The following is a 21,739-nucleotide window of genomic DNA, read 5'->3' on the forward strand; positions in this document are numbered from 1 at the left end:
AACGATTATGCATTACCTACATTGTTTTAGGTGATTTTGAAAAGTGAGAGTATTACGTTACGAAGTGCGGCGGCATGGCATAGTAACGGAGATGCACACCAATGCGCGTCCACCAGAGTAGCCTTATGGAGGAAGCGACATCGCCATACACAACACATCAAGTGAAGTAGCCGTCTCCAGAGAATAGGGCAAACCTCGCACCGGATACTTTTGCTGTATCTTTCCATTTGGTAAAATACTCTTCGATGCTTCTCAGCGGAGAACAAGTGTCAGTTCAAAGTGTAGTTTTCGTAAGTCGTACATCGCCGGTCGTGTCTCGCGCGTGTGTTTATTCTTTCGCGATCAACTTCGTTTCCCGGCTTTTTTCAAGTGACACATTTTTCCTACTTGTGAAATTTTCTTTATTTTACTAAATTACGCGAGTGTGAAATTATCTAATAGTACTTATCAGTGATGTTGTTTTAAAACCAGTGCTCTGGACTTTTCTTATTTTCATTTTTTTCATTTACAGGTAAATTTTTTTTTCCGTCAATTTTTTGGTATGGTATTTTATCGAATAATACTTGTTGCGAGGTTGCTTGGATTCACATTTGAAATCTTAAAAGGTGCAAAAGATACGACTAGAAAGGTTAATATCTACAATCTACATGACACATATTTTTTGAAGAAACGGCGACTGTGCTTCGAAAATTTCATTAATAAATGGCGACTCATAATATTTTCAAAATGGCAAAAGTCAGCGAAAATTATCATGAAGTAATATGAATTGATTCGAAAAAAAGGATAGTTTAACTTTGAGGTTTATCCCTTAATTGAATTTGATGTTTTCCACAGTTTATCAAATTCTCAAAAATTCATTAAAATTCGAAAATTTGAGGAGAAATGCAACCTAGAAATGAGGGCACACTGACATTACGTCAAGAATCCACTGTAATTGTTTACAAGTTGGTTCAAAAAAGTCCGGCAAGTTGATAAAATCATCGCAGGAACTCGACAGGGCGTTTTCAAGTTCTTAACAGTCTGATGTAGAGTCGAAGAATTTATCCCAGGTTTTCCAAAGTCTTCAAAATCAATGTTACATGACTTGAGTAATACCAAAAATTCAACAACAAAAATTTCCAACTTCTTAAAAGTCTGACAAAATGTTGTAAAATTTAATTCAGTCGTAATTTTAGAAATTCAAAAATTTATTTTTCAAAATTTTGTCGTAATTCTAGAAATGAATCAATTTCCTCGAGTTTTTAAAAAGAGATTTCATATACCTATTTATAAAAGTCGATCGTCAACATGACTCGAAATTTCTGGAATTTACCACCTGATTGTGTCCAATATTTTCAACAAACTGACCCATTTTTAAAAAAGTTTTTAGAAATCTGACATTTATTCAGAATTTAACAATGCCTTATGAAACAGATTAGCGAGACGCGAATTTCGAATACACATTCTCTACGTAAAAAATACGTCGATCCGTCTCAAAATCGAAGTACGAGTATGCACACAGTTTACAAAAATCAGAATAACTTACCAATTTAAATAATATTTTCTCATTAGTGATATGAATTGGAAACGTACCTGGAACATAAAAAAAGGAATTCGATTAGTTTCACGTTAATCATCCGGTAACAAATAGATCGGTAAAGAAGGCTCAACTTTTTTTTTTCAATTCCAACAACTCCTCTAGCCATTCATCAACGTAGGATTCGTAGCAAAAATTACAAACTCTTCATACTCGTATTTATACAACACTGAAAAACAATTTTTGGTCCCATTCTCGAAAGGATTGCATTGGGGAAAAGGGGTTAAAATTATTGACAACAGTATGTCTCATCGTAGTCGACCTTTTGCGCCTTGGTGTACTTGAAAAACCATCACGAAAGGATTCGATTACTTCAACCTGCTATACCCCTTTGGAATTCATTTTTTTTTAAATCCCAACAGAAATGCAATAAAAAAATTCATCTCCATTCATTCTATGTATAATAAAATTACCTTCTTCCATTATAATAGTTACATGTTTAGGTTAAAAACATCTTACATGGCAAAAAAGAAGATATTCTTGCAACATTTTCAACTCAATTTTTCCTTGACCCAAACACGTACACACGATATAGGTATCCAAAAGAAAACCACATCAATTTCTCAATCTTTTTAATCCCTGTTCTGTTCTATAATGTATTTCTACTTAAGTACCTCTACCTACCATTTATATTTTTCGCAACAAAACGCTGAACTATACTCGTACATATTTCGACATCAAAAATACGATACAAGAATAAAAAGGTACTAATCTCTCCTGAAGCATTTTTTCCGAAAAGTTCACGTCCAATCTAGAATCGTGTTGACCATCAAACTCTCGAACACGACGACTCGTCACAAAACACCCATTTTGCGCGAATTTAAAAAACAACAATAAAAATAGAAATAAAAACACACCTAGCCAGACAAATCGAAATGTAAACAACTTGCATAAGCGATTTTGACTAATTACACCCAAATGTAGGACAGACCGCGATATTATATAATTTCAAAGTTACCTTGAAGGAGACGCAAAGGAAGCGGAACTTATTCTCGGAAAGAAAACTCGTAGAGAAAGTAAAACGTCGTAATATTGCATAAGGAATGAGAAAAAGAGGGTTATAAACAAAGATGATACTGCTCATAGCCATCTATCAAGTACCAGTTGTCGATCTGACCGGCTTTTAATAATAAAAAATAACATAAAAAAAAATCGCTTCATTCGCCATAAAACTAGTCTCGCACTCGTAGGTTCTCCCAGCAGACGTAACGTGTCCTTACATGTGCAATGGACTACCATAGGTAACCGGCAATTAATATACTCGTCTGCACGGTATTCTTTTAAAATTATGATAGAAAGCGCATTATTATACCAACAGCCGCATCTTAAAATCGGATGAACCCACCAAACTTCCAAATTACTTGAAAAAATATCATTAAAATTGTACTTATATGCAAATACTACAAACGAACCAGTGATCACACGAGAATACTAAAACCTACATTTTTCATCCAGTTACGTGCCTATTTTGTTAATATTACCAGCTTTAGTGAAACACTACCGAACACAAATAATAATTGTATTCCTCAAAGTTCCTCGGACATTGCGCATAATACTCGTATGAGGTTAGTCGATGACAAACAATTCGAAAAGGTTCGAATGATAATCGGCGTGTCAGAAATTATCCGTATTCAATAAAGAAGAATCTCATGGTAGGTCTAGGTACGCATTAAAAAGCCCCCATAATTATGTCAAATAGACCCGCGTGTGCCATGCCGCATCGTCGCTTAAAAACAACTACACCTTAGACTTTCAAACACGTATAAGTTATATGAGGCTATGTACACAGTTACACACAGTAAACTATACACCGCACACAGATTATAAAAAACCACCCAACGTTAACTGTGACATAAATTATCTAGATTCACAGGTTTAACGTTTATTTTATCCTACATACTTTCGTACCATTTGACATATAGACGGTAAATCGAGTAAAATATTTATACAGACGACGATAATTTCCGGCAAGACAATGGGGCATTAAATCTAAACAATTTTACTCAAATTTCACCACTTAAAACTCCTGCGGAAATTCGAATTGAAAAAATTCAAAATAACATAATCAATTTTACATAGGTACGAGGAGCACGAAAGTACATTACAAGAAAGGAATTATAGAGAAAGACAAAAACACAACACCGAAGGTCATTAGGAACTAATTAATTATTCCGGTTGAATTTTAAAACTCGTGCATCTGTCCCTCGCATCAAAACTCCAACAACCATGCAGGAACTTGAACTATACTCAACGTCAACGCATTATGCAGAACCAGACTGTATCATTTCATCGCCTACACCTCGTTTCGTATCTTGTGTAATCATTTAAAGCTGAAGAAAATAGCACTCGACGATCTTAGTGGATCGATTATCCTAAACTGCGAGTATGCCAGCGGGCTATCCAGCTATGGACACTACGTGGACGTTAGCAAAGCAATGTGACGCGACGTATCGCGCAAATTTCGACCTCCAGGCGAAAAATTTGCTATGCAAGAACACTTTCATTTGAACAAAAATCATCCGCATGACTTAATCTGCGACGTACGCAAATGTAAGTGCCTTCGAATAGGAAAAAGCAAAATAGCGATGACAAATGACAAAATCGCGCGTTATACAAAGAGAAAAGAATTGCGCCGCGCCGAGCCGATGACACCAGTGACCCTGAAGCTCCTTAATGCTGATAATTACACATTCGATTGTTTCCGATGCCGGTAAAGTATTTATTGGAAAGTGCTTTCAGACAAATGATTTTCGTTACATGTTTTCAACTCGATGAAACAAACAGATCAATTTTAAATCACCCAGCAAGGAAACGATTTATGTATTAGACATTAGACCAATTCGAATTTCAGTCTCGAGCAAAATATGAGAATTGTAAAAACCTAACGAAAAGTCACAAAATTCCTTTTACGAGTTGTCCAGCCTTTCAGAGAAATCTACTCGTAGTTTTTCAGGCCGATTTCGTCCATTGCTATATTTTTCAAGCGTCATCTATACCTTACACATAAAATAGCGGTTTTTTTTTGGAGAATGGGAAAATACTATCAGCGACGAAATTTATTAACCTATTCAACAAACTTCTGCCAGGTGTTTACGAAGCTGATGTCAGTAGAGGGAAATTAGGGTGGCTCTCATTTTGAAATTTTGAATTTATCCAGACTCAATGACTAAATCGTTTTGTTTAAATAATTTTCCAATAGCTGAAAAATTCAAGCACTCTCATCATACACATTTAGGGTATCAAGATCTTTAGAGGAACTGAGGGAAAGGGGGTTACATTCCCAGGTTATATTGAAAATTGGCACTTGATATAACAATAATTTCTTCGGCTCCAAACCAAAAAATTACACAATTTCAATCTTACGAGGCTCATTTGAGGTTGACTTTTTTAGCTTTCAAAGGATTGCGTTGCCAAATATATTAAAAAATTTTGAAAGCATTTGAACATTTTTCTCTTCTCTTTCCAAAGATGAGAAAAAAGCTACTCTCCGATGTTCACCTCCCTCCCTATTTAAATTTTTGGCTCAAGTTAGCAAACAGATCCAATGAAATTTTGAAAAATTCCCTATCATGTTTAATAATAAAGGCTTCGGCGAGTTAATGTTACATGAGGCGAAACAGCTGTGAAAAAATTCTCAAAAATTAACTTTGAAAAACTGCAAAAGATAACACAAGTAAAGAGATCGTGACGACTTCTTCGCAAAAACAGTAGAATTCGTTCAATAATTATCAATTAGTAAGTATAGGCTAGTTAATTTTACCAGAAAGGCAAATTTCTCGACTTTTTCTCGATTTTCCATAATACTAGACACCCTGGAGAAACGAGAGCGTATAACTTCTTCGATCCTTCATACAGGGTGTTCCAGAATAACCTTTCACATTTGTTTTTCTTATTACTCTGAGAGAAAAATGTTTACAAAAATTCTTTTACAACCAAAATGAAGTAGAAACATGCCGTTTTTAGACCATATATTTGAGTTTCCATTAAAAATAAAGTTTTAAAAATTTTTCCATCGAGATATTTTCCATCATTTTTGACACATTCAACCAAACATTTTTTCGAATTATTGAACACTTCTCTTCCAATCAGTCTCAACTCACGATTAATATCACCTAGAAGATGTTTTAGAGTCCTAGATTCATCCTGATACACTTTTAACTTGAGGTAACTCCATAAAAAAAATCATAGGCGGAAAAATCAGGGGATCGAGGTAGCCATTAAATTTCTGTGTTCAACGAAATTATTCAATGACCGAAGTGCTCACGCGCTAAACATATTGTGTTGGTCTCTGAATGATAGGTAGCTCCAACATGTTGTAACCAAGTAAGTAACTATACATACACTATATAATCGTCTGCCTTTCAGTTCAGGAACAAGAAACTCGTTCAACATTTTGCCTTACCCCTCACCGTTACTGTTTCATTAAACACACATGGTCCCACTACACCAAACTTAGCCACGCCCAACCAAACAGTCAACTTGGCGGAGTGTAGAGGTTTCTCGAGTATTATCAACTGATTCTCTGTACACTTGAAGCGCACATTCTGTATATTCACTTCACTGTTTAGTTAAAAATGAGCTTTGTTACTGATGAGTAAAGTAAAGGGGTCCGGGAGTCTTTATTTTTAAAAAAGGACCTCACAGTAAAAGTACACTGTGCAGCCATCTACTTCTCCAGGGCAAAAAATAACTATTGAAACATAATTCGGCATGCTTTGGCTACCTAGAACCGCCTTTACCATTCCCCTAGCTCCTCTTGAACACAGATCAGTGGTTACCAAAATGTGAAAGGTTATTCTGGAACACCCTGTACAAATTACAAAGCAACTTTTGCTCAAAAATAGCCTCAATGAAATTTTTTAAACAAGCTACATTGAGAAAAAACTAAATAATTAATTGCAGTTGGATTACAGATCTCTATCCTAAAATTACGTAATGAGCATTTGTTAACGTTATCTCCAGTTTATTACGGAAGATTACGAAGTGCATATTCGGAAGACTGGTTTCTAACATTCGCAATATTACGAATGACCCCACAACAAAAGTTCAACGACAGACACTTTTAATGGCGAAAAATGAGGCACTAAATGCCTTCGAGATGAGCTCAAACAGTTTAACCCAGCGTATTAATATACAAAACGCTTTTTGTGCTATGCGGATGCGCACATAGGTCCAATTGGACCCATGTGCTGACGAACTTCACTCTACTATAGGCTACAGTACTACATATACTGCATTATTCAAAAGGTTTCATCTGGAAAGTGAGCTCGCTATTGCCGCGTATTATAATTAAGGACTCACCTTTTATACTATCTTATAATCTGGCAGACATGTAATCGTGACCTTCACGTTTCGCAATCATCTTCATATTAAGCATTAAAAATGGCATTAAGTACAATAATTTCAGAGTTCTTAAAGGAGATCTCATTATTAGCGTAGATGAAAGAATAAGATGTTGGAACCATGGTATACGGAAAAAAAGCATGAATAAAAAAGACTCATTCACGTAATAATGAACTGACACGCCAGTTAAATGAGAGATTTAGTGTTTGATGGATTTATGATTTGTAAATTTTCACCGCGATGAGAATTGTTCGTCGAAATGGAACTAGTACAGCGGAGGGCAGTGTCATAACACGTGTTCGAGTCAGCTAGTGATGGATAGTGTTGCGGTCAATTCATGCTTTCGATTTTGAAGATTTGCTCGCTATTCAAATCTGCGCCAATAATTATTGTTTTCAATCCCTTTGAATATGAAGATGTATTTTTTATACATTACAGAATATTAGGTAAGTAAGTATAACCAGAAAGTCAAACAAGTTTTACTTCGCAAAGATGAATTTTATTTCACGTTAAACCTTTGTCACTGTTTTTATAATGCTTTCGATGTAGGATAAAATGTGAAAAAATATTTTAGAGCTGATCTTCATTTACTGAAGAATGGTCCGAATGCAAACAGCTCAAAGTCAATTTTAACCCACCTTTCATCCTTAGATTTTTTTCGATTTTTTTCACCTAATTGAAAGCAAGATGGCTACTTGATTGGGCAACGTGAAGTTTCAAGTGATGCGTTTTGTCGATGATAATTTATAACATACAAAAAAATACCGTAGAAGGATATACAATCCTTGAAAGTAATTTGACGTGCGAATGTTCACAATCGTGTCAAATAATTATTTTTAATTTGGCCAATGTGATGTGAACTATTGTTTTAAAGAAACTGTCAAAAACTCAGCAATTATTTAGACGTTACATACCTACATATTGGAACTTGGGAAAGTCTTCATCTGACACAATTTTTCCTCGTGATTCTTTATTAAGTGAGAAATGAATCGTATATAATTATGTACTAATAACTCAATAACTCAAGTTTATTAAAATGCTCTATTTTCAGTTCTTGAAAAATTTACAATTTCCTCTTTTTGCGAAATAGATTCAGAAAAAGAGCCTGAACATTTTTCGAAAAGTAGGTAGAAAAGCAATGATTCGAGCAATATTATATGTATGTACGTCCAGGCATTTATTTTTGAAGATGCAGGCTATAGATAACTTCATTTTATATGTTCAAAGTGATAAAGGGCAGATTTTAAAATTATTTCAAACCCCATGGAAAATTCCAACATGTGAACCATTTGGAATACTTATTGAAACAGATCAATAATCGCGAAAACATATTACCCTCGTTCTCGGGATCGAATTTTGTTAACAAATCTATACTAATGGACATGGAGAAATCATCTAGGTGAAACTGTGTGCATATTCAAAATAGTGAGCAAATATTTGCCGGTTAACTCTCTACACACAGTACACGGAGTAACATAGGTAAGGTATGTCTAGAAGCTTATTCATCCAACATGATAAGGTCGACGAAAACTCGTGTTTCAGTCAACTTACCTCAAATGACGATGCTGCAGCCGGTTTAAAGCAAATTTAAATTGAAATCGATGGGAATGGTCTTTTCTAAGTGAAGGTATCATGACGAGAAATGTATCTCAATTACACGATAATATGAGAGACCGAATAGCATACTCTTGTAATTGTACTCGGAAAAAAATAATCGCAGTTAATTTTTGGTACTTGTATAATGTAACCTAAGTAATAAATCTAGTTACGTTAAAACACATATCAACGAGGAAATGACACCCTTCAAAATTAAATGAGGAAATAGACTCGACTAAATGGAAGAAGTTACAAAGAGCGTCACTCAACTGCCTCGCATATGACTTTTTTTTAGCATCATTCATAGATCTAGGTAGTAGGTACACAAGCTAGAAATACACAGAAAGATTCATCGCTTTGCCTCAATGAAAGCTATATAGACGAAATAAAGTCCTGGTAGTGATATTTGAAATGGGTCCTCGCTGTTGGTGTAATTATCACGCGCGGTATTTAACGAATAGAAATAGTTTTCATTCTATTTAGATGTGGTAAGATCTGGCCCAGATATTTTAAGAAAACAATGACAACTGTATAGAGCACTATATGATGTCCGAACTGATTGAACCATCTTTATCTCTCCCGCAGCGATTTTAATAATTGGACATATTTGTACTTTTACCGCGAAACATCATCGATATTATGAATGATGTTTCAATTGGTGAGTCTGGGCTGTCTGCATAGTTTATGTACCTACAATTTTAAGAGACGTTTTAAATTTTAGGTAGATAATCCCCCCTCTTCTTCTTATGCATTACAGTGCATCATTCTAAATCTACATTATACTTTGTATGTAGTGAAATGCATCTAGCATAATATTGATGAGATTTTACTATAGAGATACCTACTCGAACTCGTACTTACGCTAGTGAGAGATTTTCATGTCATTTCAACACGAAAGTTTAAGGTATAATGCATTTATACGATCACAGATAACAAAATAATCAAATCATGTTTTTTTTAATGGTTTTCGTGTACCTTATGATTGAATTCCGCAGTTTTCAGACTTTGTATACATAGTACATACATACATAAGTTCATTTCCGACGCGACGAGTTTTTCATTTCAGGTACATTATAACGGTGCAGATTTTTATGTATTTGGAATTTCACCGATATATTATTGTCGATTATTTACGTAAATTAATGATTTTGCGATTTGCACGGTCTTTTTTATGTTTTACGAGCGTGTAATTTACGTTTTATTCCAAATTAAAATTTATGCTTACATTTTTAGAAAAGTTGATTTTTACAACGCCGTCTGATACGTTTACGATATCCGCATGCATGAAATTTAATATACCCACGTTTGCGCTGAATCAATTCTTAATGAGGGTTTATTATACGTAGGTACCAAATGTATTTTTTTTCTAAAGATGTTCAAGCATGTACGAAAAAAGAACCGAATTAACATCTGCCATGCTTTTGGGAACCAAAATGGCCAAGGCCATCAGAGAAATAATTTTCTCTGCCTTTTCCGGTTTTCTAGACCGATTTATACAAATTTTCAGAAAATATTCTGAAGAGGGGAAAAATTTCCCAAATATCATGAGCGACAAATGTTATCAATTATTCTACATTAGGGTGGCTATAACTAAAAGGTACGCTTTTATCGCACCATAGCTAAATCGTCTTATTTGAAGAATTTTCTTGGTAAAAAAAATTGAAGTAGGTTATGTACTCCAATCATACATATTTTGATAATCTTGAGACGAATTCATGTAATAGGAGGGGAGATTAGCTGAAAATTTTGAAAATGATTATGGCAGCAATTATCGGATATTTTGGCATCGCATTGACTGCTTCGACCCCAGAAGCAAAAAAAAAGATCGAAAGCGAACCTCAAAGTTTAATTTTGACTTCATCAAGCGCATCAAAATTTTCGGAAACAGCAAAAATCACGATGACTGAGAACGAAAAAAATCTGCTACGATACCTAAAACCGTATAAGTATGATTGAGAAGCCACATTCATCTGAACACCAAAGTGAAATCAGATATGTAGTACTTCGGCGTTCAAATTGTCAAGAAAGTTTGAAAAAAATACATAAATACATAGGATTATACGAGTAGAAAAATGCTGAGTCAAAAAATAGGTATCGGTAATTCGGTATGCTGTAAACGAATTAGCGTGTAAGCACCAAACACATGTCTCTTGAACTGATTAACGAATTGTTAAATGTATGTACGTCTACGTATGTATTTACTTTAAATCGCTCCTTGCAGAGCTTTCCACTCGCGCCTAACGCTGCATTTTATATTAAAATGTCGTAAGCGTAATCACGCATTGACCTCGCCAAGATTCTCGACTCAGTTGTGAAATGTGCTTTGGAAATTGAAGATTCTCATCGTGTGTACGATACGTACCTCTACCCACCCACAAACCTGCCTATCTACAGATTTCGCGTATTTTTCTTTCCTTTTCTTTATTCTCCAATACAGAACTGCGGCCGTTGTACGAATTACATGTATTTATACGAGAAATAAAATTACGTAAGACCTTCGAATCAATCTAAAGATTTTATTTTCATTTTGAAATCAATCGTAACTTTTATATTATTTTCGAAATGTCGCCCGTTGATTGTGAATTTTCGCCGGTAAGTTTACGAGGCGATACGTCGATGGTGAATGTCTCGAATTCGTAATTTTAATGTATGTCGATTGGAATTAATTCCGTAATTTCTTTACTTTCAATGGCATGTTAATAAGTATGTAATTATTTTTCGTTCGTGCTCGAAGGCGGTTCATTTTCTTCTTATACAGTGAAGAAGATCTAAAAGTATTACGTGGGCAGTAGATCGTGACATATCATCGATTTATGCACGCCTATCACCGATTACATACGTGTGCATTTATTGCACTGTTGCTCGGGAATTTAAGAAATTCCGATTCGATTAGGCCATGTTCATCTTGGTTCACCGGGTGAAAAATTGGGTAAACATTTTCAAAACACTATCTTGTTAACCAATGAAGATGGGTGAAAAAAATTCAGTATGAAATAAAAATTAAAAAAGATACGAGTTTTGATTAACAATCATGGATACGTTTTCTACTAAATTAATTTTTTTTTCGATAATTCAAAGATGTCTCCTTTTTTGTTGGAATCTCAATCTGATATTTTTTCATCAGATTCTTAGCTCACAGATGCAGTTTGGGAGCATTAGACAAGCGAGATTAAGGTACCCATTTTTAAAAACAAAAAAAAAGCAAGAATAACTTGACACATTTTTTTCTAAAGCATGATGGAAAAATTCTGACCTCTCCACATTGCGAAAAAACGAGTTTTCATGACTTGAAAGAGGCTTTTTTGTAATTCCTGGTACTTGTTTAAAATCCTTAATACTATTTCGAATGTTAAAAGCGTTGAGTACGTATAAATAGTGGGCATGTCCCCTGAACTTTAAAGCGATTATTTTCAATTCCGAGTCTATTGAAAAATGAATGCTACATGAAAAATCGTAAAAATTAATCGATAAGGTATTATTCGAACACACAAATACACCGAATTTCAACACACTAGTAACTTCAAAGCTATAGTTTACTCTGAATTGATCAACCTGAACACGTATTTTATGACGACCTTATGGGAAACTGTTTGGTGCTTACTATAAAGAGCTGAATTATCGGCTACACGCTTTACCTTTACAGAGTACAAAGCGAAGCAAAGCAAACGTTAAGTTAAGATCCATCTGAATACCTAGACCTACGCATAAATCACCCGTACCTCACCATTTTACCTGGTGATATTCTGAATGATTTTTATTCAATACGGATTAGCGTTATCACGTTTATAAAGAAAGTTCTTTCGTGCTTTTCTACCATCACGATTAAGCATATCGTTAATTCTTATTCCCATAATTTAGTAGTCGTCGTAATCAGAGAAAGATATGTGAAAAAACGAAGAATTGTGACGTTTCGATTACAAAAGTCGGATGTGATTTTAATCGAAAGATGCAATTTGATCGAAAGATTAGTGCAATAATATCTTTGATTGGATTGCGTGTTGCGATTATTACTTCGTTTCCATTCTATCAAGAAATCAGTCGATATATGTAGTTATGTACTCACGAGTAGTAGGTGGGTCATTCCATGCCAAATCGGCGGATTTTTGCACGAGGGGTCTTCGAATTTTTTCAAAATCAGATCATTTGTAGAGGTCATCAAACGATGACGAATGACGCAAACCGGACATTTTTTCGATTTTTTTTGACGGAGCTGTGGCGCTTCAAAGTTCTCCAAAATGGCCGAAAATGGAAAATTTCAGTTGCAAATTGCTCCGGTTGTACGTGGTATAGAATTTTGAACTTTTTTTCAAATTGTAGTACTTTGAGAGGGTAATCGACGAGTGATGTCAAAATCAGTGTTGCCACTTTCAAAAACCTAAAAAAATCGATTTTAAAACTTATAATTTAAATATAACCACGATCTCGGCGAGTAAAAATTCTGAAAAAATTCTCAGTTTTAGTCCCTTTTATGTAGAATAACATATCAAAAAATTAGACTGGTATCTTTTTTCATTTTCGAGAAAAAAAAATTACAAGTTTTACAATTGCTGCAAAAGTACCATCCGAAACCTAAAAAATGAAAATTTTTGCATTTTTGAAATATTTTACCAATGTGTAGACGATAATGTGAAAAAAATCCCCCTCCCCCCATTTGTCAACGAATTGACATTTTTCGTGCTATAAATTTTTATTTCAAGAGTGAAATTAATGCATTTTTCGTCAATTTGTCGACAAATTGGGGGGAGGGGGATTTTTTTCACATTATCGTCTACACATTGGTAAAATATTTCAAAAATGCAAAAATTTTCATTTTTTAGGTTTCGGATGGTACTTTTGCAGCAATTGTAAAACTTGTAATTTTTTTTTCTCGAAAATGAAAAAAGATGCCAGTCTAATTTTTTGATATGTTATTCTACATAAAAGGGACTAAAACTGAGAATTTTTTCAGAATTTTTACTCGCCGAGATCGTGGTTATATTTAAATTATAAGTTTTAAAATCGATTTTTTTAGGTTTTTGAAAGTGGCAACACTGATTTTGACATCACTCGTCGATTACCCTCTCAAAGTACTACAATTTGAAAAAAAGTTCAAAATTCTATACCACGTACAACCGGAGCAATTTGCAACTGAAATTTTCCATTTTCGGCCATTTTGGAAAACTTTGAAGCGCCACGGCTCCGTCAAAAAAAATCGAAAAAATGTCCGGTTTGCGTCATTCGTCATCGTTTGATGACCTCTACAAATGATCTGATTTTGAAAAAAATCGAAGACCCCTCGTGCAAAAATCCGCCGATTTGGCATGGAATGACCCAGGTAGTTTTTACTTCAAATGAAAATTCAAAAATTGGCTTTTTCATAATAGCAAGAGAAGACAATAAAAATGGCGAAAGATATAGGAGACAGGCAAATGGTCACATTGAGACTTGTTTACAATAAGCAGAAAATTCGTTTAAAAAATTCAAAAAATCGCGTTTTCCAATTTCAGTATTTTGAAAAGATGCTTCAACGAGCTGAACAGTTACTTTAGATTTCGTTGAAAATTTACGACTCTTTTTTCAAATCCTCAAAAAAATTAAGAGCAGTCGTCAACAAAATCGAAGAATGCATACAATTTTATTATTCATCGATCCAAGCTTCTCTCAATATCGATACAGAATAATGTAACAATACAATCATGTCAATAACCTAAACTATGTTTCCGCTTGGTTTTCAGATACTCGCCACAAAACCTCAACATGTCTTTACAATCGTCAACAGCATCACAGCCGATATCCGTCGATCGACTGAGCAATCAGAATTGAAACACCATCCATATCGTTCACGATGTTGCAAAAATTACGCCATCAATTAACTAATTTAAAAACGAAATTAATAAAATCGCGGAACAAAGTGATCCGTGGACAATTATGTGAAGTGCCATACTATGATATTTTCGCTAATTGCAATAGGTACGGCCTTGAAAGCTGGTATTAGTCTGGTAAGCGCCGGACTATGGTTTATGCCACTTTTGTTCGCCGGTTTAGCTTACTTCCATTACGACGTTTACGACCCCGAATCCCACCCCATAGACCAAAAGCAACTCCGAAAGCAATACGATTTCATCGTAGTAGGTGGCGGGTCGGCTGGAGCCGTCGTAGCCAGTCGACTTTCCGAAATACCCCACTGGACTGTACTTTTACTAGAGGCCGGACCAGATGAGAATGAGATTTCTGATGTACCTTCGCTTTCCGCGTATTTACAGCTTTCCAAATTAGACTGGCAATACAAAACCGAACCAACTGGTGAGTAAAAAATTAATACGCATCTACGCGAATTATTTTTTTCATCCAGACACAAAATATCGCGTAAATGGTACTATCGTCACCAGTCGACGAGAAAAAAATCAATTATACCGCTATCATCATTTCTGATGCTTCGCAGGTCAAGCATGCCTCGGCATGAAAGGTGGACGATGCAACTGGCCAAGAGGAAAAGTATTAGGCGGATCGAGCGTTCTAAATTACATGTTGTACGTACGTGGAAATCGGAAAGATTACGATCATTGGGAAGAACTAGGTAATCCAGGCTGGGGCTACGATGACGTACTTCCTTATTTCAAAAAATCCGAAGACAACAGAAATCCTTATTTGGCACGTACCGAGTACCATCATAAAGGAGGATATCTTACGGTGCAGGAATCACCGTGGCATACGCCGTTAGTGGTCGCCTTCTTGGACGCTGGCAGGCAAAATGGTTACCCGGTCCGCGACATCAACGGTGCACACCAAACCGGCTTTATGATTGCTCAGGTTGGTCCATTAACTCCTTTTTCAGTAGCTTTCCGATTGACGCGTAATACAAATAATTTTATCGAAGAAGAAAAAAAAACAAATAACTAACCTGCTTGTCTCGGTACATACACACTACAGATTACACAATAATACGAATAGTGTGACCCAAAAGCTCCCAAGTCTTACACCAAAATGACTTACAAGTGAAAAAAAAAGCATTCTGACTTACCCACTTATTTTTAATAGAAATACATTATGTACGTAAGGTACCTACAGTCCTACACCTACGTAGCTTAGTTAGCTTCACAGTTCACACTCCTTTCACAAATCTTGGGAAGAAAATTCGTACTCACCTGAAACAAAGAAAAATATAGCATTGAATTAGTTGATTTTAATTAAAGGTCAAAATAATTTAAACCATCTTTAGCAAGGGAAGTAGGAGACAATAAGGCACAAAAACATTTGACGATTTTTCAGTTCGAAAAAATTGCAAAAAACACCAAGAATTGTGTCCCAGTGATTTGGTGGCATAGCCAGCGAGGTAACCTGCTCTTGGAGAGATCCCAAAATTCGGAAGATATTTGGATTCAGTACCTCCGAAAACCCTAATAACGATACGTTACACAGCATTTTCATCTTGTGACCAAATTGCTATGCCAATGGGAGGGGTTGGAAGAGTCAAATCGAAAAGCCAAGTTGATATTCGTGCTCAGCACCCCCATTTTTTTTAATTTCAAAAAAGAACTCCATTTCCCGAAATATTTTAAATAATCATTTTTTCTTTTAATAAAAAAAAAAATTCCGAAAAATGAAACACATTTTGATTAGTTTTCTTCAAATTTTTACGCGATCGCTACTAAAAGAACTAACCACCAGAAACACCCTCACTTCGCCTACTTCTTCATTTGAAAGCTACATATTTTCATCGTCGGGACTTTTGGGTCATACTGTACTAGGAAACTTGCGTCTATTAGTGGACGAAAAAAATTCGATTTTCAATTCCTTAAACGCCGTCGCGCGTATTTGTATAGAAAGTAACCGCAGCAGGAATGCGACCACGTCGTGTGAATTTATTTGTTATATTCCTCGCATAAATTATGATTCAGTTGGAGCGGTGCGGTTCATGAACGGTCAAATGTAATTACCATCCGTGACTATGTTCGCGGTATTTATGTACAATTTAAAATAAAAAAAATTATCGATTAAGTATCTGCAAGTATTTTGTAGGTAGGTAAGGTACGCTTACAATATATGTTTCGATATATGTAATGTTACAGGGAACAATACGACGAGGAAGCAGATGCAGTACCGCAAAGGCATTCATTCGACCGGTTCGTTTAAGACGTAATTTGCATGTGGCGCTGGATTCGCACGTTACCAGAATACTAATAAATCCAAAAACTAAACAAGCTTACGGAGTTCAATTTGAGAGGCACGGCGTTAAACAAATAGCATTAGCCACAAGAGAGGTGATTATTTCGAATATTTTTACTCGCTTACGTAATGAAAATGACTATCTATCAGCTCGACACGTTAGGTTATAGGTACTTTATACACGCATCCGACTTCCAAAAAGTAGGCACAGGCAACTTTTAAAAACGATTGATTTTTTTTTTTACAGGTGATCGTTTCGGCTGGCAGTATAAATAGTCCTCAACTTCTAATGTTATCCGGTATAGGACCAGCGGATCATCTTCAACAAGTGGGCATAAACGTAGTGCAAGATTTACGAGTCGGAGATAACCTTCAAGATCACGTCGGAATGACCGGATTAACTTTCCTCGTAGATAAACCTGTTTCAATCGTACAAAATCGTTTCCAGGTATGAAGAGAAAAATATCACTGACCAAGTCAATTTTAATACGTAAGATTCTGTAATGTGGGAATTACGACATCGCATCTTTTGCCATTTCTTTGTTAGCCGATCGCCATCACAATGCAATACGTAATGCGGGAACGAGGTCCTATGACAACTCTGGGCGGCGTAGAAGGTCTGGCTTTTGTGCACACCAAATATGCCAACGTCAGCGACGATTATCCGGACATACAATTCCATATGGCTCCAGCTTCCATCAACTCTGACGCAGGTGTCCAAGTACGTAAAATCTTGGGCATCACCGAACACCTTTACGAGACTGTATTCCGGCCTATTGACAATAAAGATGTTTGGACTTTGATGCCTTTACTGCTACGTCCACGATCTCGCGGATGGATACGACTACGTTCCAGAAATCCGTTCCATTATCCGATAATCCAGGCTAATTACTTCGCCGATCGTCGAGACATCGATACTCTAGTCGAAGGTGTTAAAATCGCCCTGCAGGTAATTTACAATCAACAACTTTCGCCTTAACACGTTTATGTCCTCTCTGGCTAGCTGGCTGGTAATTACCCTTCTTCTCTTATAGATCACCATTTATAAAATCCCACCTGTAATCATTTCAGATCAGCAAATCGAACGCTTTTCGTCAATTCAACTCGCGCCTACACCGTATACAGATACCAGGCTGTAGAAAATACGGTTTCGATAACGATTTATATTGGGAATGTGCCATTAGACATTTAACCATGACTATTTATCATCCGGTCGGGACATGTAAAATGGGTCCAGCCGGTGATCCCACTGCTGTAGTCGATCCGCGCCTCAAAGTCTACGGTATAGGCAACCTAAGAGTCATCGATGCATCGGTAATGCCCACCATTGCCAGCGGTAACACCAACGCTCCAACCATCATGATAGCTGAAAAAGGAGCTGACATGATCAAAGAAGACTGGCTACGTCCAAATCGTGAAAAACCGCCAGGATTTTCTGGCCAACATTTATTAGTCGATTCGTGATGTTTTTCTTTCCATATTTTATACCTACCTATACCCATGTATTTATAATAACACACCCGCGTGTATAAATTTTAATTAGCCATGAAAATTTTTAAACGTATAGATTTACGAGAGTTTCATTTTCCTCGTAATAAATGTAGGTAATAATATTGAAAGACGTATTTTTATAATGTTTAATTATACGTGAATGCGACTGATTGTTTTAACGGTAATTTTAGAATTATTTTACTTATATACCTACGTTATAAAAATGTACTATTATTTCGTAATCACGTTTTCTCAATCAGAGGCGACGCCAAGGGTTCGTAGAGTGGACATGTTTCTACAATATTACATATTTGACTTATGGCTATGATTAGACCGAACAGAAGCACAGCAAGGCGGAGACTGAAAATATATAATAATTCATCAAATCGTAAAAATTGTTTGGTTTTTTCGCCAATTTCCAAAGTTATTACCTTTTTTTAGAAAATGAAGCGAAAAATCAGGTGTAAAAACGTAGCATTGAATTGGAAAAATTTGAAAATCAACGCTTTTTACGTAATAAGGAAAATTGAAATCTGTCCACAGTAACCTGCTTTCAAACATTTATGTACTTCCGTTAGTTTTTTTTTTTTTTTTTTTTTTTTTTTTTTGGGGTGTTTATAATTACAAGATTATTACACCCGTAAGGGGGGGGGGGTTAGATTTGGTTTGTGAGGCCGATGTTTTCTACTAGGGAGATGAATTTTTGTATTTCTGAGGGATCGTCAGGGATAGTAGGTGGGTTTTCTTTTATCTGTAGTGTAAGTCGTCTCCGCATTTAAATTCAAATTTTCACGATTTCGTGAAAATGTTGAAAACATTATGAAAATAAATCTCATACTTCTTTTCCTTCATAAATAGTTCTGTTCAATCAATGTCACCATGACCTAACGAGACGAGCGTGGATATAGTGTTATTCATTCATCAAGAAAAAAATATGAAGTCTCAACTCGAATTTTGAAAAATAATTAAAAATATGCTGTGATATTACTCGTACCTATAATTTTTTAACCTCCTGATGCTCTTGAAAGAAATGCACCCTTTGGAAATTGTTTTTTTCAATAACAAACAGCAAAAAAAACATGATGCAGTAACATGATTTCACTCTTTTGTTTACCTGTGATCAAATACCTCAGTCGATCGAATCGATCCTGATATCTCAATTTATTCTAATCTATTATTTAATTCTATTTATAACGATGATTTTTTTATTTATTTTTACAAATAAATGTTACCTTTACTTTTTACTTTTTTTTCCGCTGCTAAGTATTTTTGTAAAAATGTAAATAAATGTTTGTGCGTTGAAAATATTCAATCATTACTTTAAACTCAATGGCACTTGAAAACAAATAAATTTTAAATAGAAAACGAGTGAATTCTTATACTTACTCGTTAGAAAATTTTTAAAATGAAAACAAGTCTTAACATATTACGATACTTGTAACATTATTTTAAGAAATACATACATCAGATCAAAAAAACCTCACGTTTCTCAGCAGTCTTTGGTCAATCTTTATCAATTTTTTGATATTTATTAGATCAGGGCTCAGGATTTTGATTAGCCTACCAAATATCAATATTCTTTGTTATTTCATACCTGTTTTCAAAGAATAATGCTGAACTTTGAATAGTCAAAATTTCAAATTTTGAAAAATTGATTTGTTCAAACAATTAGATTATTTACATTACATCACATGAAGCGCAATAATATATACTAAGGCTTACGTAGGCCTAGTACATACATAGACATACGCACTTCTCTGAAAAATCGACCAAGTGCCCTCCGAATCTTAAACGGTAAAATTTTCAGCACATATTTTTTTTTTAATGTAGCTATTTTGAAAATTGATCCAAAAATTCAGGAAAATTTTATAAATTGAATGAAAAATGAAAATATTATGTACATAAGTGCATATTACTAGGTATTTATTTTACACTTTAACAGGCCTAAAATTTTCACTGTAATTTTTGAAATTAACAAATCAATAGTATGAAGCCAGGACCGAACTGTAAGAAAAATTTGAACACAAATTAATTGTACCTATGTAGTATGTATAAGTGAAAGTGAACAAAACGTGAAAATGAAAAATTATTTCATTTTTGAGATGCAATAATATATCCTAAGCGTTATTTCACTTAAAAAAAAAAAAAGTTATTTATTGGTAATTGGTATGCACATAATCACTTATTTTTAAATTCTGTCTGTGTTATTTTAGAATGCTTGGTTTACAGTCAAATTGAACTAATAACCTAAAATCGACTCGAAATCTACGTGATGAAAAGAAGGTAGCACTATGAAAGAAATTGAAATAAATTCATTAATTTGGTTCGAAAAAAATGAAGACTATTAATAGGTAATCAAGTAATTTGGCCACATTATCCTCGAGCCTTCGTTAATATCATAAATGCAGTGGGTAGCAAAAAGTATACGCTAAGAAAAGTCCACGAAAGAATAAAATGTAAAGTATAATTTTTTTTTTCATTCTACCTTTGATCGATTGTAATTAAAAGCAACAATATCATCTCTAACAGTAAAATAGAACTACTAGTATTTCTCAATGAGAACTGCAGCTTCACAATTAAATCAAAAAACTATTATATAATAACTCAAATAAAAAAATTCTCAATAACTGAATTTTATGCAATACATATTTCGCGAAATTCATGTGATGCGTCGAACATGTAATTATCTTCATTCTTCATTCTACGTGTTCTTTCGAGTAATTTAAAGAAAATTCGTATACCATTTTTTTTTCACCGGCAAAACCTAATTTGGAATCTGCATTATATTTGTCAATCATTTTTCTTCGTTACCATACCTTTGATCACTCATTTGTTGTCATCACTATTGCAAATGGTGTAAACATTTTAGAATTTTGTGGCAAACAATTTCTAGGTAATTTAATTTCTTTTCACGATGAATTGGATAATTTTCTCTTAACATTGTTTCCAATAACTTAACGATACACATTTTCAACACCTTGCGTTCCATTTCGTATGAAAATCGTCATTGATATTACATCGCTTCAAATATAAATACCTTCAGAACTAGCTTAAATTTTCTTTCATAATTATTTTCTGTCGTTGAAGTAGTGTTTACATGTTCAGTGTTCATCCAGCTATATATATATGTACAATATTTCAATTGAGAAAAGAATAATATGATATTTTTACACACAACAATCAAAAAGCACACAGGTAATTAGGTATTAATACATATTATTCATATTTTCATTATTTAATAACGTACAACAGCTTTTTCCAGAATAAATAACACGTAAGGCAAGTCATTACCTATACTTACATAGGGAAAAAGATAATTATAAAATGCTTATTTGACTGGCGCGGCATTTCATTCAAAATAAAATATTTCAAATATGTAGGAAATGATGAAAAAAAACCTAATGACACAATTAATGATCACTAACCGACAATGTACTAAATATTACAAACTCATTCAATTCGTTGTATACATTTACCTACCTACCTACTAATCCTTAATTCTGAGAATAAACCCACATAGAAAATTACTAATCAATTTGTTTTTAAAATATAAAATCAATTTTTATGATGATTTACAACAAATAGTAG

The 21,739-nt window shown here is 34.6% G+C and overlaps 2 protein-coding genes across 3 annotated transcripts in view; one reads left to right on the top strand and one right to left on the bottom strand.

The window, feature by feature from the left end:
* Positions 1–21,739, bottom strand: part of Flo2 (flotillin-2) — a 128,842-nt gene that overhangs the window by 61,526 nt on the left and 45,577 nt on the right. The window lies entirely within an intron of this gene.
* Positions 53–19,395, top strand: LOC135832235 (glucose dehydrogenase [FAD, quinone]). 2 transcript variants are annotated; one of them, XM_065345363.1, is made up of 7 exons: positions 53–511; positions 14,230–14,797; positions 14,937–15,304; positions 16,564–16,755; positions 16,908–17,108; positions 17,208–17,609; positions 17,695–17,942. In XM_065345363.1, the coding sequence occupies exons 2-7, from the start codon at positions 14,440–14,442 to the stop codon at positions 17,797–17,799; spliced, it is 1,626 nt and encodes a 541-aa protein (XP_065201435.1). In that variant the 5' UTR covers positions 53–511; positions 14,230–14,439; the 3' UTR covers positions 17,800–17,942. The 2 variants fall into 2 exon arrangements, with proteins under 2 accessions (XP_065201435.1, XP_065201433.1); XM_065345361.1 differs by having other exon boundaries at positions 56–511; positions 17,732–19,395.

This window comes from Planococcus citri, chromosome 1 (assembly GCF_950023065.1).
Source record: "Planococcus citri chromosome 1, ihPlaCitr1.1, whole genome shotgun sequence".
Taxonomy (NCBI): Eukaryota; Metazoa; Arthropoda; class Insecta; order Hemiptera; family Pseudococcidae; genus Planococcus; species Planococcus citri.